The 16,379-nt window shown below is 40.2% G+C and overlaps 1 protein-coding gene across 2 annotated transcripts in view; it reads left to right on the top strand.

Moving 5' to 3' along the window:
* The window catches only part of STT3B (STT3 oligosaccharyltransferase complex catalytic subunit B), a 76,923-nt gene that overhangs the window by 21,396 nt on the left and 39,148 nt on the right, over window positions 1–16,379 (top strand). For both annotated transcript variants that reach the window (XM_058183613.1, XM_058183612.1), the window contains exons 3-4: window positions 14,878–15,165; window positions 15,490–15,555. In XM_058183613.1, the coding sequence (XP_058039596.1) occupies window positions 14,878–15,165; window positions 15,490–15,555 (354 nt within the window). The remainder of the gene's footprint in view (window positions 1–14,877; window positions 15,166–15,489; window positions 15,556–16,379) is intronic.

Below are 16,379 nucleotides of genomic sequence, written 5' to 3'. Positions count from 1 at the left end.
TGCGCGCCAAAAAACAGGAAGGGGAACAGGTGATGCTGTGTGTACCAGACGACATGGCTCTACATGCCACTTTGGGAACACGTGCCATAGGTTCGCCATCACGGCAATATAGTGTTGTCAACAGAATTCCCATGTATTTCTAAAAAAAAGACAATAAAACTGAATTATTTTATTCCATATCTCCAGTGAGAGCAGTGAATGTTTATTATTATTATATTGATTGATTAGCTTATAGGCCAGGGGTGTCAAACTCAAGGCCCACAGGCCAGATCTGGCCCACAGGGTGCTTACATCTGGCTCATAGGGTCTGTCTGGAAATAGCAAAGGATTGCCCACAGTGCCTCTGCTAGCAAAAATCAGGCAGGGCACACATACGCCCACCTCCAGCAACCACTTTTAGCCTCCAGAGTGGTCCAGGAGGCCTCCAAAACAGGGCCTCTAGAATGGCCCAGGAGGCCTTCCAGGCCTAAAACAGGGCCTCCAGAGTGCTGCAGGAAGCCGTCCTTGACTCAGAAGGTTATAAAAGGGAGGAAAAGTAAAATATTTTACCTTTCAGGCTTGCAGGATTCTGCTACTAGCTTATGTTAATAATTTATGGTTATAGAATAGAATAGAATAGAATAGAATAGAATAGAATAGAATAGAATAGAATAGAATAGAATAGAATAGAATAGAATAGAATTTATTGGCCAAGTGTGATTGGACACACAAGGAATTTGTTTTGATGCATATGCTCTCAGTGTACAAAAAGAAAAGAAAAAAAAATGCTTTCATCAAGGTACAACATTTACAATACAAATGATGGTCATAGGGTACAATATAACCCTTAATGATAGCAACAAAAAGTTACAGTCATAAGTGGAAAGAGATTGGTGATGGAAACGATGAGAAGATTAATAATAGTGTAGATTTAGTAAATAGTTTGACTGTTGAGGGAATTATTTGTTTAGCAGAGTGATGGCCTTCGGGAAAAACCTGTTCTTATGTCTAGTTGTTCTGGTGTGCAGTGCTCTATAGCGTCGTTTTGAGGGTAGGAGTTGAAACAGTTTATGTCCAGGATGTGAGGGATCTGTAAATATTTTCACGGCCCTCTTCTTGATTCGTGCAATATACAGGTCTTCAGTGGAAGGCATGTTGGTAGCAATTATTTTTTCTGCAGTTCTAATTATCTTCTGAAGTCTGTGTCTTTCTTGTTGGGTTGCAGAACCAAACCAGACAGTTATAGAGGTGCAAATGACAGACTCAATAATTCCTCTGTAGAACTGGATCAGCAGCTCCTTGGGCAGTTTGAGCTTTCTGAGTTGGCGCAGAAAGAACAGTCTTTGTTGTTCTTTTTTGACATGGAGTCAGTTTCTTGATCTGGTCTCTCATAAGGTGATCAAGTAGGTCAAGTAAAGGTATTAAAAAAACAAAATCACAGAAATGTACACCTCCCTATTTTTATAAGTATAAAACCATGTCAGCGGAGATGCGGTTATATGTCATGCCCACCATGGCCACACCCACCATGGCCACCCCCCACCGGCCCTCCAAGATCAAACCCAATCCTGATGTGGCCTTCAGTGAAATTGAGTTTGATACTCCTGCTATAGACCATACAGGTTCAAACACATATTACTAATAAAATTCTAAACAAACAGTTTAAAATGAGGAATGTGAAACATCCATTTTTATCTTGTCATCTGAATGCAGTTTCATGTATGGATTCTGCTCCTGGACTCTGGAAAAACTTTTAAAATTAGACTATAGTCTTCAGGGAAATCACATTTTAAAATTAATGGTGTCATCCTGAAGAATATTAAGTTGATGTTTGTCGTCCTAGTCCATCTTTAGTTTATTACAACCCCTGAAGTATACCTCCAAAATTTTAATTTGATACTTAAATATCAAATGCTTAAATAAGGAGTTTATTTATAATATCCTTGACTTCATCTGCTTCTGCCATTGCTGTGATCTTAATCATAATTTGACCACATAAAAACAATCTTGATTTGGGCCAAACTTGACTCTTCAGCAAATTAGGCCTAAAACAATAGTTTTCTCTTTCAAATTTACAAATTACCAGTTTTTGCTGACATGGGATTAAAATGCAAACAAAATTAGGTACCAAGATCTAGCTCCAGTAGTAAAATAGCTATTGGTTCCGAAAACGTGCTTGTCATCAGGCCTTTTGAAGACAGGAACATTGGAACAAAGCAATAATGTCTGTACTTGGATTGGTTATTACATCATTTTCTTGCTAAACAACGAAAATCCTTTCCTTAAATTGGAATTCAAATGATTGCTAAGCAAACACATGACTGAAAAAGAGAGATGCTGCCAGGATCATTGGTTACTGCATCTTATTTACATAAAATGCCAGACCCCCTCACTCTTTATTTTGCCCCCTTGCAACAGGTTGGAGAGGTTGCTTAAAACTATCTCTGGCCTGTTTTTCTCCACAGTACACATTATCCCTAAAAAGTGCTAATCACAAGTTAACAGGCTTAGTATCTAGACTTTACTTAATTAATTAGAATATTTTGGCCCTTCTAATTGCTACCTGAAACTGACTTTAATCAATTCCACAGTGAAGGTTTCTGTTCTCAGATACATGAACTTTGTTCTTAAATGCATGCATTGGTTGGAAAATGATTTTCTTTTTTTTTTAATTTCATCATACTTGCAAACAGTTACTAAATGAGAAATTGCTGTACTGCAGCGATTTCTTGGTGCAGACTGCTTGTCTATTACAGTCCATAATATTCGTTAATATAGAGCAGTGATGGCGAATCTTCGGCATTCTCCCATGCTGGCCCATGTGCTGGAAGTGGCATGTGAAACCGTCCTGTGCCGAATGATCAATGACGTCCGTGCCGTCGCGTTCCTATGATCAAACGTGCACTGGTCAGCTGGCCGTCATGCACGCGGTGCTGGCGACCCCAGAAGTGCAACGGTCCACGCATGCGCGAGCCGTCAACCTGGAAGGCTGGATGCCAGCTCACACATGCGCGATAGATCGCCGCACTTCCAGGGTCCGCCGCTACTGTGCACACGACAGCCAGCTGATCGGGACGCATTTGAGCACAGGAATGTGATGAGCTGGTGAGGCCGCGCATTCGGCATGGGATAGTTTCGCGTGTCACTTCCGGCACGCGTGCCATAGGTTTGCCAACACAGATATAGAGACTCATGCATTCTGAAGTGTTTATGAGACGTAGTCTCAAACTTGCTAGTAGCATGGGGTAATTACCAGTAGCTAGCCAATTCAATATTTTTTGGGAAACTATTGCACTGAACCAATAAATCAAATTGCAGGCTGTCTAAGGGGAAGAATGAATATTTAAGGAAGAGCAAAAAGGCTAATTTCAATTGATACAATTTTGCTTCGTGTTGGAATTGACTGGTAATAATACATAGATTTTACTAGATGTGTATTATCACTTTCAGGAGCTTAAATCTACTGTTAGAAATTATTGTATGATCCATAGAAAAGAATAGATTTTAATAGGTTCTCTTGCATCAACGCATAGAGCATGTAAGTAAATTGGGCTTGAAAACTAAGCAGAATACGGGCCCTTTAGTATCTGGATGGCAGACTTCTAGAACAGTAGTAAAAGTAAACAACTTTAAAAATATTGCCAAGAAAACTGCAGGACTTGTTAGTGAAGGTACCAGCTATAGAGTTTGACTCAATGACTTTATTTTAAAATGCTCACTGTTCTTTTGCTTATATGATGTGAACAAGTAATGGAATTCAGAATAATCTTCAAGTCGCTCCAAAATCTTAGAATATGTTAAAATCTTAGAAATTGTAAAATAAGCAACCATGGGGATTTATAATTGTCATATTACTTTTACATTTGCTTTATCCCTTACAAATAAGGCTTACATCTTCAACTAATATTGTTTGCCAGAAACTACAGCTAAAGGAATTAGGTAATAAATTGGAGGAAAGTTCCCTTCAATCTGTAATGATTTTTGAAACAATCAATGTAACCTTAACTCACTATTAGTTCCACTAAATCTCCATGATTTTTTTTCATTCTGTGCCAGCTGATAAAAGTTCAGCTTAAGCTTCTTGCCATGTGTTTGTTTTCATCATACAAAATTGTTTCGTATTACTATAACATCTATAAAATGAGCAGTTGAGTTAAATTTACTAAAACTAATAATTTTTTCATCAGAACCCATAGTTGTAAGAATATTCTTTTTGTGACAATGGAGATGGTTTCTTACTTTCATTATTGTAAGAATATTGATACACAGTAAGCCCTTAGATACTTCAGTTAATGATACAAGCATCCATTAGCCTTTTGCCCTTTATTTAGACTTTCATTTTCAAGCAGAGCCCCTTTTGTTAATCTAATTCAGGGAAAGACAGAAATTTCTTTGCACATTTCCAGAAAAAGTCTCTGAGATACAGAAGATTCTTGATCTCCATAGGTCTCCATAACCTTTTAAGGTAGGACTTATACAAGTGATGTATGCACAGACTACAACGAAGCATAATACTTTTTTCACCCTTGTGAAAAATTTGGTCATCTGAAAATAGTCTTTTCCTTTCTTAACAAAATTACTGAAAATGTTAAGGTATTTTAAACCTATAATGCCTGTGCTAAATATTTTTGCTAACATAGTACTAAAATAGTTACTACTGTATTTTTCGAAGTATAAGATGTACCTTTCCCCCCCCCCCAAAGAGGGTGGAAATTTGGGCTTGTCTTATACACCAAATGTAGCCCCGCCCACCCACCGGCCCCCACCCGTCAGAGATTGTTGGCCTCTGTGTGTTGCATTTTCTGGCGGTTCCAGGCGGCGGGGATCCTCCCTTCCAATCGCACAGATCTTTTTATCAGTTTAAAACAAACCCTATCACCCTACACTCATTTAACTAGAGTGGTGTGGTGTGGAGGATGATTTTCATGGGGACAGAATAGGGACTTGGCATTGACGGCTCCAATCTTGAGATGCCCCCATCTTCCTACCTATAGCCATAGGCATTGAGAGGTTGACTTTCTCACAGCAAGGCCTGATAGAGATGCAGCACTTCAGTCCTCCTGGATGCTGCCATCTCGTAAACATGGTGTCGGGCTTCCCAGCATGCCCCCTGTGCCTTTGCTGCCTCGATCAGAGCCTGATTCCAGAAGTGGCCTGGAGAAGTGCGGAGGTTGGGACTTGGTTGGCGAAGTGGGCACTATGCAGGGGGCATAAAGCAAGGCGTTGCCACCCAAAAACACTTGCTGCTATCTCCACTGCCTGGAACCGCCTAAAAACCTGATGCTCTTTTTTTGTCTCCGCGTGCCCCGTTTCTGAAATCCAGGAGGAAAGTGTTTTTGGGCAGCAGCGCCTGCCACACGCCCCCTGTGCTGCCGCCTGAAAATACTTTCCTCCCTGATTTTTTTACAGTGGGCCAATGCAAACATTGGTCTCCGCTTCTGCAGCTCGAGCTCCATCAGGCTCTTCTCTCCACCCACCCCCCCACTTTCTGCCAGGGCGATGACCCCACCCCCTAGGCTGCCCCGCAAGACACCTGACCCCACTGGGGCTGCCCCAATCAGCGAACTTTGGTCACAGAGAGGGCTATGAGGGCCCCCTCTGGCACATGTTCCATTGATTTACCACCACTGATCTAGGGTATTGGCTATTCCTGCCAGCTTAGTATCATCTGCAAATTTGGTAAATTCCTCTTCCATTCCCTCATCTAAGTCGTTTATGAAGATATTGAAGAGTACTGGGCCTAAGACAGAACTTTGTGGTAGCCCACTACTTACTTCCCTCCATGTGTATATAGTACCATTAAGGACTACTCGTTGAGTATGGTCTGTCAGCCAGTTACAAATTTGATGGTGATGTTATCCCACTTTTTTCTAGCTTGCCAAGAAGTACCGTGTTTCCCCGAAAATAAGACCCTGTCTTATATTTTTTTGAACCCTGAAATAAGCACTTGGCCTTATTGCCATGGGCTCAAAAGCCTGATTGGGCTTATTGTCAGGGAATGTTTTATTTTGGGGGAAACAGGGTAAGTTGTGATCTACTTTGTTGAATGCCTTGCTGAAGTCTAAATGTATTATGTCCATAGTATTTTGCTAGTCTACTAATTAGTCACTATGTTGCAGAATGAAATAAGATTGGTTTGGCATAATCTATTTTTAACAAAAATGTGCTGGCTTCTAGCTATTACTTTACTTGTTTCTAGATGTTCACAGATCTGTTTTTTTATCTTTTTCAATATCTTCCCTGGAATTGATGTTAGGCTGATTGGTCTGTAGTTTCCTGGGTCTGTTTTTTCTTTTTCTTTTTGGAAGATGAGAACCATATTAGCTTTTTTCCAGTTGTCTGGTAATTTCCTAGTGCTCCAGGATTTTTGAAAGATGTGGTACAGTGATTCTGAGATGACATCTGCCAGATCCTTTAGAACTTGGGATGAAATTCAACATGTCCCAGTGATTTGTATTCATTAAGATCAGACAAGTGTTTTCTTAGCATTTTTTTTTTGGCTTATTTTAATTTTTATTTCTAGTCTGTCTTTTATAGTTTTGTTTTTGGTAGATTGGACTATAGTTACTTTTTGCATGAAGACTGATGCAAAAAAAGAGTTAAGCAGCTCTGCTTTCTGTCTGCTGCTTTTTACTAACTTGCTAAGTTATCTCTTTAGTGGATCAACTGTTTCCTTGATATTTTTCTTGTTATTTATATATTGGAAGAAACTGTTTTTATTATTTTGACTTTTGTTGCAAGTCTTTGTTCATCTTGAATCTTTGCTTTCCTGACTTCGTTTTTACAGATTCTGGTTATCTGCTGATATTCTGCTGTAGTTATGTGTCCCTCTTTCCATTATTTGTATTGTTCTCTTTTGTATTTCAATTTGTCAGAGGCTTTGTACAGCAATTTGTCATGGCTTTGTGCAGCCATACTAGTTTCTTCTTGGATTTCTTGTTTTTCTTTTTCAGTGGTATTGTGCTGGACTGGGCTTTTATGATTGTATTTTTCAATGTTTCCCAAGCTTTTTGAGTTGTTTTCCCCTTTAGGATTTTCACTCAGTTTGTTAAAATTAGTTTTTTTAAAATCTAGGATTCTGGTATTGTTCTATTGCTTGTGTTTGCGTTATATTGAATTCTAGTATGACATGGTCACTCTCACCCAAGGTTCCTGCAGTTTAATCTCCCTTTATCACTTCTTCTCTGTTTGTAAGAATCTGCCTTTTATTTTTTGAAAAAAGTTTTTTTTATTTTTTAAAAGAAAAAACCACATACAGATCTTTGTTGAACAAGATATCGGTCAGGTACATAATTAAACATATTTCAAATTTCACCCCGTCATTGAATTCTTTATCCAATATTTTCTCTTCCCCTCTTCAAATTTTATTACAGCCCATTTCTATCACAACATCTATTCCACCCCTTTATCCTGAATAGCATAATCAAATCTTGTTCCCACATTTTTCATCCCCTTTCTTGCCCCTCCCTTTTTCATTAAACAAAATACAGCCATATTTATCCCTAATATTATAAAAGACCCATAACAAAAAGAAATAAAAACAAAGTAATATCTATAAAAATCTCTCCTGTCTAAAGTCTCACCTTAATTAAAAGGTCTCCCATCACTTCTTTATTTCAAAATCTCATTCCAAGTAAAAGTATTAAAATAATAAACTAAACAAAAGGAGCAAAATAAAAAGGAACAAACATCCCATTTCTCACATAGTTATTCAAATATTCTATTGGAAGTTTTATCTCAAAATATTTCAATTTCACTAGATGTGTTTAAAATCTGCATATTTTCTTAACTTATTAAATTCCTTATTTGCCCCATTCCTCCTCTCCTCAACATTTTTATAATTCTCTAATCTTTAATGCAAATTTTAATTTTACATTATTATAACATGCTTTTTATATTCTTCTCTATCATTGCTGCAAGCAGTGTTCCTTTGAAATATTCTGAACTCACAAAGACATTCCCCTCCTGTAATTCTTCTTCTTCTGCCTTTAGGTGTCAGTCTTTAGTGTTGTTTTCTATTTTATTCTTAGGTGTTATCAGCCTTAAAGGTCATCCATCTAGTTACTAAAATCCTCCTTTGAAATTGTCCTGAAATCATAAAGACATTTCCCTCCTGCATTTCTTCTTCTGCCTTTAATCTGCATTTACAATCCACAATTAACAAAGTATCCAATTTTGAGCCACATGTTTCCCCTTTGTTTCAATTTGTTAACAAATTTTAATTTAATGTTTGTCCATTGTTTTAAAGATCAGCCATCTGGTTGCAAAAGCGTTCCTTTGGTATGTCCTGAAATCACAAAGACATTTCCCTCCTGCATTTCTTCTTCTGCCTTTAGATGTCAGTCTTTAATCTGCAGTTATGATCCCCAATTAACAAAGTATCCATTTTGGAGCTAGACTTTTTTGTCTCTTTGTTTCAGTTTATTGCCTCTTTTCAGTCCTGTAAATAGTTACATTATAATTCTTTAAATCCAAATTTATGAAGAGTAGAGGATCTGGGAAAAGCTCAATTAAAATCCATTTTCAAAATCCTAGTTACATCCATTTTTTTTCCTTCTTGATTATAAGTTTTTAAGTAATCGATAAAATCTTTCAAAATTCTTCAAAGTCAATTTTAAATGAAAAACATATTTTCTCTGTTTTTTTCTATTCAATTAGATCTCTGGAAATAAGTTCCAAGCCACCTTTTGTCAGGTTTTAGGTATCTTTAATTATTTCCTTCCGTTTCCATTTTTTGTTTAAATTAGCCGCTGATTCCCAGTATTTCTTTTAATGCTTATTGGCATAATTGCCTTAAGTGCCTCTTTGTGAGCTGGTGTTAACTCACCCAGCTTCAATATCTTATTCAATATTTGTGCTTTATCCTTCTGCCCGGTCTTGTGGCCGTCCCGACTTCAAGCAGCTGGTGATGGCTGCAGTCCTCTCGCTGGGTTGAGGGAAAAAAGCTGGACCTACAGCGAATCTGCAACTTCCCTGTCCACTTCAGTGGCTCCTTCATTCTTTGCTGCCCCTGCAGGGCAGCTATGGTCTGAGATGGACCCCCATTTCAAGGGGATTATCGGCACTCACCCCAGAGCTTTCGGAGTTCGTGTCTGTTCTGTCGCGACATTGGCCACGCCTCAAGAATCTACCTTTTGAACAACAAAGTTGTCAGCTAGGTTGGTCAGGAACCTATTCGACAGGAAATCAGACAGGAAACACAAAAAGATAAACTAATTTTACTTTATTGTAAGGTAGAATCTTGTAACTTTGAAGGCACATGCTTTCCACTTTCGCTTTGTTTGAACCATTAAGGCTAGTTTCCTTAACTCTTAAGTTTCTTTCTCTGACATTTAAGTGACTGTGGGCTCATGCCCCTCTTGTCTGATTGTTTCCTAGGTATCATCTCTTCTCTTCCCAAGATCATTCATACATTCCATTACAACCATTACGTCTCTCAATAACTCACTGCCACCAATTTGCCCCACTCATGTTTTGTATGTCTGCTGTAGGAGAAGCGGATTAATTGCCACCAAGTAAGTCTCTTGATATAGTTGAAGCTCCCTCCATCCCATAGATGAGTTCTTTCTGCACATAATGGTCAGTGCTTGACCTTTGCAGGATCCATAACTTCCTAGACAGAGTTTGGCATTGGTTGTGAAAACCTACCAATTGTGACACATGAACATCTCTTACTCCCTCCATGATCTTTCAAACTCTGATTATCTTTCCAGTTTATTAAATAGTTAACTTGTTTCACTCTGTGTCTCAAGTCTAATACTACTTCCAACTCATTCTTCTTTCTATCTGTTGGAATGGAAGGGGATACTTTTGTTAGAAAAGTAGATCAGCTAGACAGATTACATGTATTTTAATATGGGAAGAGGGTCCTTAAAAATTTGGAAATAAATTGACTTCTTTTATCTGTTATAAGATTGATCAGTACTTTATACAGGTAGTCCTCTTACGACTAGAATTGAGCTCAAAATTTATGTTGCTAAGCAACATAGTTAAGTGACTTTTGCCCATTTTACATCCTTTCTTGCCACAGTTATTAATTAAATCACTGCAGTTGTCAAATTGGTGGATGTGGCTTCCCCATTGATTTTGCTTGTTAGAAAGACACAAAGATGATCCCAGGACCTTGCAACTGTCATAAATACATGTCAGTTGCCAAGCATCCAAATGTTCATCACATGAGTATGGGGATGCTATAATTGTGGTAAGTGTGACAAATGGTCATAAATCTGTTTTTTAATGCTGTTGTAATTTCAAATGGTGACTAAGTGAATTATTGTAAGTTGAGGATTACCTGTATCTAACAATCCAAAGCTATTGAACAATTTCTTGAGCCTTTGGGAGACTCTTGCAAAGAAAGAAACGGGCCAATAAATCCACTACTAACACTATGGCGCATATCGACAACCCGCAGCTCCAAAGCCATATGTGGCTCTTTGAACCCTCTCCTGCATTCCCTGCCGACCTATGTGACCTCTCTGCCCCAAGACACTGATCTGACCCAATCGCGCGACGTGCTCTCCACCCCAAGAAGGTGCAAGCCTCTCCGCAGAGCTGCACAACTGAAACTCCTGTAGCGTTATCTCTGTAATGTCCACAACTGGCTGCTTTTTATGATTCTGCACCCTTCGTGGGCAGCTCAGCACTAGCCGTGGTCCCCTTCACGTCAACTCAGAAGGTGAGGAATGGGGAGGAGCAGCAGCCGCCACTGGATGCAGGGAGGGAAGAGCTCCGGCTCTCTGCAACGCGTCTGACTACACACCTGAGTGCTCAGTGGTGGTAGGAGGAGGAATTGTTGTCACTGCCGTGATACTGGCCCAGGAGGGTATCCGTGTGCGCACATAAGAAAGATGAGAAAGAGAAAATGATAGAGGGAGAGAATGAGAGTGAGGAGAGAAACAAATGAGAGAGAGAAAGAATGGGTAGAGGGAGAGAGAAATGAGAGACTGGAGGGAGAGAAAGAGAGGGAAAAGAGTGGGAAAGAAAAGGGAGAGAAAAGGAGAGGGAGAGAAAGAAATGACAGAGAAAAGGGGAGAGAGGGAGAAATGAGAAAATGGAGAGAATGAGAGAGAGGAAAATGAAACAAGGGGAGAGGGAGAGCTGGAGGGAAAGAATGAGAGGGAAACAAATGAGAGAAGGGAGAGAAAGGAAGAAAGGGAGAGGAAAAAGGAAAAACAGAAATGAGAAGGAGGCAGAGAGGGAGAGAGAGATCCATTTCCCATAGAAAACACCGGGAGCCACAAAACCTGGGTAGATTGTGGCTGGGGGGCAGGTTATGATGATAGAGGAGGAATTGAAAAATGAAGAGCTTTTTTAACTCTTGAAATTTCTTTTTCTGTCAATTCCAGTAATGCCAAGTAATCCAAATAGCTTTCCATCTATTTATAACTTCTGACTTACTTTCCAAAGCTTCTACTTTGTCAATAATTTGCTTTAGATCTCCAGCCAATTTTCTACAGATTCTTCTGTCTTCTTCACTTCTTTCATATCCTTTTTTTTCCCTGGCACATCCTTCGATTTCCTTTTTAAAAGCTTTAAAACTTTTGACAACTGGTGCAGTCACTTTTTTACCAAATGCCTCAAACATGCTCTACAATAAATCTAGTGAAATGCCCTTATCTGTAAGTTGTCCTAGCAAATTTCTCCTTCCTGTTCCTAATCTTGCACTTTCCTTGTGTTTGCCATTATGAGAAAGTGAAAACACCGTCTTTCCCTGAAAATAGGACATGTCCCGAAAATAAGCCCAAGCCTGATTGGGGGGTGGGGGGTGTAAATATATGCCCTTCCCTGAAAATAACCCCTAGTGACTGGGTGGCCGTGGCCAGCACAGGAGGCAGGCCTTCCCTTCCCTGGTCACCTCGGGGCTTCTCGGTTCCTTAATCAGATCAGCTGAGCCGGTCAGACCGCCATTCACAGCTGATTTGCGGGTGCTGCTCGGGCTGCTGCCTCCAGTAAGTGCGGTTGCTTTTGCAGCCAAATGTGGCTGCAAAAGAAGCCAGAGGCCAAATGATGCACCCCACACGCCTCGCACTCTTCTTACCTAGTGGTGACAGTCACAGCAGGCAATTTCATCCACGGAACAGCTGCCTCATGGGTGCCGGTCCGTCCGGCGCCTCCAGCAAGTGCAGCTGTTTTTGCCATGGACTGCAACCACTTCTGCAGCAGGAGGCCAAGTGAACCGGCGTGAGGCATGAGTCTCCTGCTGCAAAAGTGGCTGCGCCTGAGGAGCACTTTTGGGAGAGAAGGCAAAGAAGTGATCGCTTGCAAACTCCCACCCTGTTCCCGCCTCTCCGCCGAGCGATTCCCAGCAGCCTCAGACACCCAAAGCCCATGCCCACCCAGCGTCCTTTTCCACAGTGCCCAGCTCTTTATCAAGGGGGGTGGGGGAGAAGCAAGATGCACTCCTCTTGCCATCTCTTCTCCCCCTCTTGGCGAGCATGGCAGGACTTCCTGCCCCTGCCCAAATTGGATGCAATTGGGGGGGGGATAGGTGAGGAGGATGGGGCTGGAGAGATGTGAGATGTGTCTTACCTGCCTTGTAACTCCCTCACGTGTCTCACCTTTGTCTGCAGGCAAACACGTAGGGTAAAAAAATCTTGCAAATTCAATCAGACTTCTCAAACGTGCGAGAAGTTTGGTTTTACCCTACGTGTTTGCCTGCAGACAATAGCGAGACACATGATAGACCTACAAGGCAGATAAGATGTGCATTTCTCTGGCCCCTGGCGAGGGAGGGAAAAGAGACTGCAAGAGGAGTGAGTCCCATCTCGCTCCATGCATCTTGCTTCTCCCCCGCCCCACATGCCACCCCCCTCGATAAAGAGCCGGGTGCTGTGGAAAAGGGAGCCGGGCGGGTGCAGGTTTTGGGTATCTGGGGCTGCCAGGGGTCGCCTGGCGGAGAGGCAGGAGCGGGCAGGAGTTTGCAGGCAAAGGGGATGGATGGATGGATGGATGGATGGATGGATGGATGGCAGGCGGGCATGTGCCAAGAACGCCAGGGAGATTCCCACCTTTGATTGCAGCAAACAACTGACAAGTGGTTGTGTTGCACTGCCATAGCAGTGCAACACAGCAGCAGCCATAAGATGGCCACACTCTCCGCCTCCTGCACCCCAAAATAATAAGACCCCCTGATAATAAGGCCAAGCTCTTATTTCAGGGTTCAAAAAAATATAAGATGGTCTTATTTTCTGGGAAACACGGTATGTAGATTACTACAATAAAGTAAAAGGCATTCCTTTTTGTCTATTTTGCTTTTCTCTATTTTTAATACTTAAGTCTCAATTATCTCTCAGTAGTTACATTCATATAGCCTGGCTCCTATTATCCTTGTCATCTTATTTTGTGAAATCCACCAATTATCTACTTTCTTTAATAATAAACAATCATCATTCACATAAAGGTCTGGTCCCTTTGTCTAATTAATGCTATGATTTTGAAAGGCACTTTCATTAAAAATATTTTGTTTTCTAAAATTACTCTCTCGTTCATCCATATAAAACATTCTCGAATCACAATCTTGTTAAGTTTTTTGCTTTTAAATTAAAATTGTTTAAGGAGGGATTTTTTTTTTAATTCCAAAAAGAAGACAACTCACTGAGAATCTTTTTTCTTCTTTGCCATTTGGAATTTCTCTCTTCAGTTGCAAAATAAAAAATATGTAAATGTGTTTTAGAAAGTAAGGTTTTTGCCATCATATGTCCATAAAGGCCACACAACAGCAGTTTAGGGGACATTGATATTCCCATGGCTCCAAAGGCTCTCAGTCAATCACAAGAAGCTCATTTATTGTACTTAGCTTATGAGGAGCAGCTATCCAGAGCGTAAATGGGTGATCCTCAGATCGCTCCTTACTTCAGAGGTATTTTCATTAGCCAGTTGAAATATCTAACTTGCCATAGATTCTTAGCCTTCTCTTTTCTTTGCTGCTGAGTCAGTTAAGTTTTTCTGCATGCTTCTATCTAGAATTTAGCTTATGCCCATTTGAACTTCTAAATATATCTATAGAAGAAACTGAGGAAAAAGTTTTCTTAATAGACAATTTTCTTTAATCTAGACATAAAGTTAGTATGCTTTATGTTCTTGATATTGAGAATAATACAGCTTTTTAAAAATTGAGTCTAGGTCTTTAGATTGTTTTGCTATAGTGTTAAACAAGATGATTGATTACAATTATACATGGATTGATAAAATTACTTGGAGTTTCATGTTTTAATGATATAAATTTGTATGTGTGTGTTCTTACTATTTAAAGAAGTTTCCTGTTTATTGTCAATTGTGAGTGTGTGTATTTCAATATACCCATGTTTCCCCAAAAATAAAACCTGGTCTTATTTTCTTTTGGGTGTCTTATTTTTTTCCTCCATGTACCACAGTCTCTGCTTGCTCGTGGTGGGGCAGGAAGCTGTGCGGCACACCAGTGCCATCACTACAAGGCCGAGGGGGTGGAGCTATCCCACACATTCCACATCGGCTTACCTCAGGGCCCTGGCAGTCAGGCCACCAACGTCTCGACACCAGCTTCATGCCTGCAGCACACCACTTGGCCTCCTCTGCTGCTGCCGTGAGCAAGCAGGTGGGCCAGTGGACAATTGGGCTCCTGCTGCACATGGGTGCTGGTGCTGCCGCTGCGAGGCAGGTGTTGGGGCATGGATGGCCTGGCTATGAGGACCCTGAGGTATATCAGTGCAGGGTGCGTGGGGCAGCTCCACCCACCTCATCTCACCTTATGTTGGCGGCAACCAGACAGAAGGGTGGCTGGCTGCGCAGGCACTTAAGTAGGGCTTATTTTGGGGATAGGACTGATATTACGCACATAAAAATGTCAGGGCTTATTTTCTGGATAGGTCTTAATTTTCAGGGAAATGGGGTAGTTAATTGTTTTTTTCTAAACTTTTCTAGGTATACCCAGGGCTGATGGTGACAGCTGGCCTTATACATTGGATTTTGAATATGCTGAATATAACTGTCCACATAAGAGATGTATGTGTGTTCCTTGCACCAGTTTTTAGCGGCCTCACATCAATTTCTACTTTCCTGCTTACCAGAGAACTCTGGAACCAAGGTGCAGGGCTTCTAGCTGCCTGTTTTATTGCTATTGTACCAGGTTACATATCACGATCAGTTGCAGGATCTTTTGACAATGAAGGGATAGCTATATTTGCACTGCAGTTCACATATTACTTGTGGGTAAGTACTATTATATATTCTGCTTACTCTTCTTAAAATTTGAATATGCACAATAGTTTTAATTTCTTCTAATAGTCACTTGAAATAAATATAGCTAATATAGCTTTTCTACTGCCATTTACTTTTCCTTTCAAAATAAAATGAATGAATACATGTCTTCAAGATACAGTTCCAATATTATTGTTGTGTGATCAGCTGATTTTATAAGGTCTTTTTCTGATGTAGAAAAAAATAGTAAATTCTAAAAAATATTCAAATTGGATATTTTATATTTGCATGATTTGTCTTTTCTGGTTATAATTAAAACTCAGACAACTTTCTTAGGTGAAGTCAGTGAAAACTGGATCTGTTTTCTGGACCATTTGCTGCTGCTTATCCTACTTCTACATGGTAAGTGGTAGAATATGAATGTATAATGGTCACATTCTAATTAGTACACTATTTTTATGAATAAATTAAGTATTAACCGAAGTATTTTAATTTGTTAAAAATTCAGATTTCATTTAATCTGAACCTGAATGCTTTAAACCAGGGGTGTCAAACTTTATTTAATTGAGGGCCGCATTAGGGTTGTATTTCACTTTGGAGGCTGAGGGGGTGAGGCATGCTTGGAGCATATGGGCATGGCACAGGACTTGTTGGGGGTCACATGTGGTGGCCAAGTGCTAATGCAGGACTTTCCTGAGACCAGAGGTGAAATGCTCCCAATTCAGACCGGATCGCCTGATCCGGTAGCGATGGTGGCGATGGTTCGGAGAACCGGTAGCAAAAATCCCTGCCCCCACCCCCATTTCCAGCTGAGCCTCGTGATCATCAGAGGTTTTTTTAAAAAAAATTTAAAAGCATTTTTTCTTCAGCCGAAAAAATGCTTTTAAAAGTTAAAAAAAAAGCCTCTGATTGTGCGGCTCAGCTGGGATCATCAGAGGCTTTTAAAAGCATATTTTTACAATCCTTCGGCCGAAGAGTTTGTAGAAAAAATGCTTTTAAAAGGCTTCTCTGGCAATCCCAGTTGAGTTGCCTGATCGTCAGAGGCTTTTTTTCTTTTAAAGGCAAAAAAATATGCTTTTAAAAGAAAAGAAAAGCCTCTGACGATCAGGCAACTCAGCTGGGATCATCAGAGGAACCTTTTAAAAGCATTTTTTACAACCTCTTCAGCCAAAAAGATTGTAGAAAAAATGCTTTTAAAAGTAAAAAAAAAAAAAGTTGCCCACCCA

Source organism: Ahaetulla prasina, chromosome 4 (genome assembly GCF_028640845.1).
Source record: "Ahaetulla prasina isolate Xishuangbanna chromosome 4, ASM2864084v1, whole genome shotgun sequence".
Lineage (NCBI taxonomy): Eukaryota > Metazoa > Chordata > Lepidosauria > Squamata > Colubridae > Ahaetulla > Ahaetulla prasina.
The sequence above is the reverse complement of the archived record's forward strand: the minus strand, read 5'-3'. Positions and strand labels throughout refer to the sequence as shown.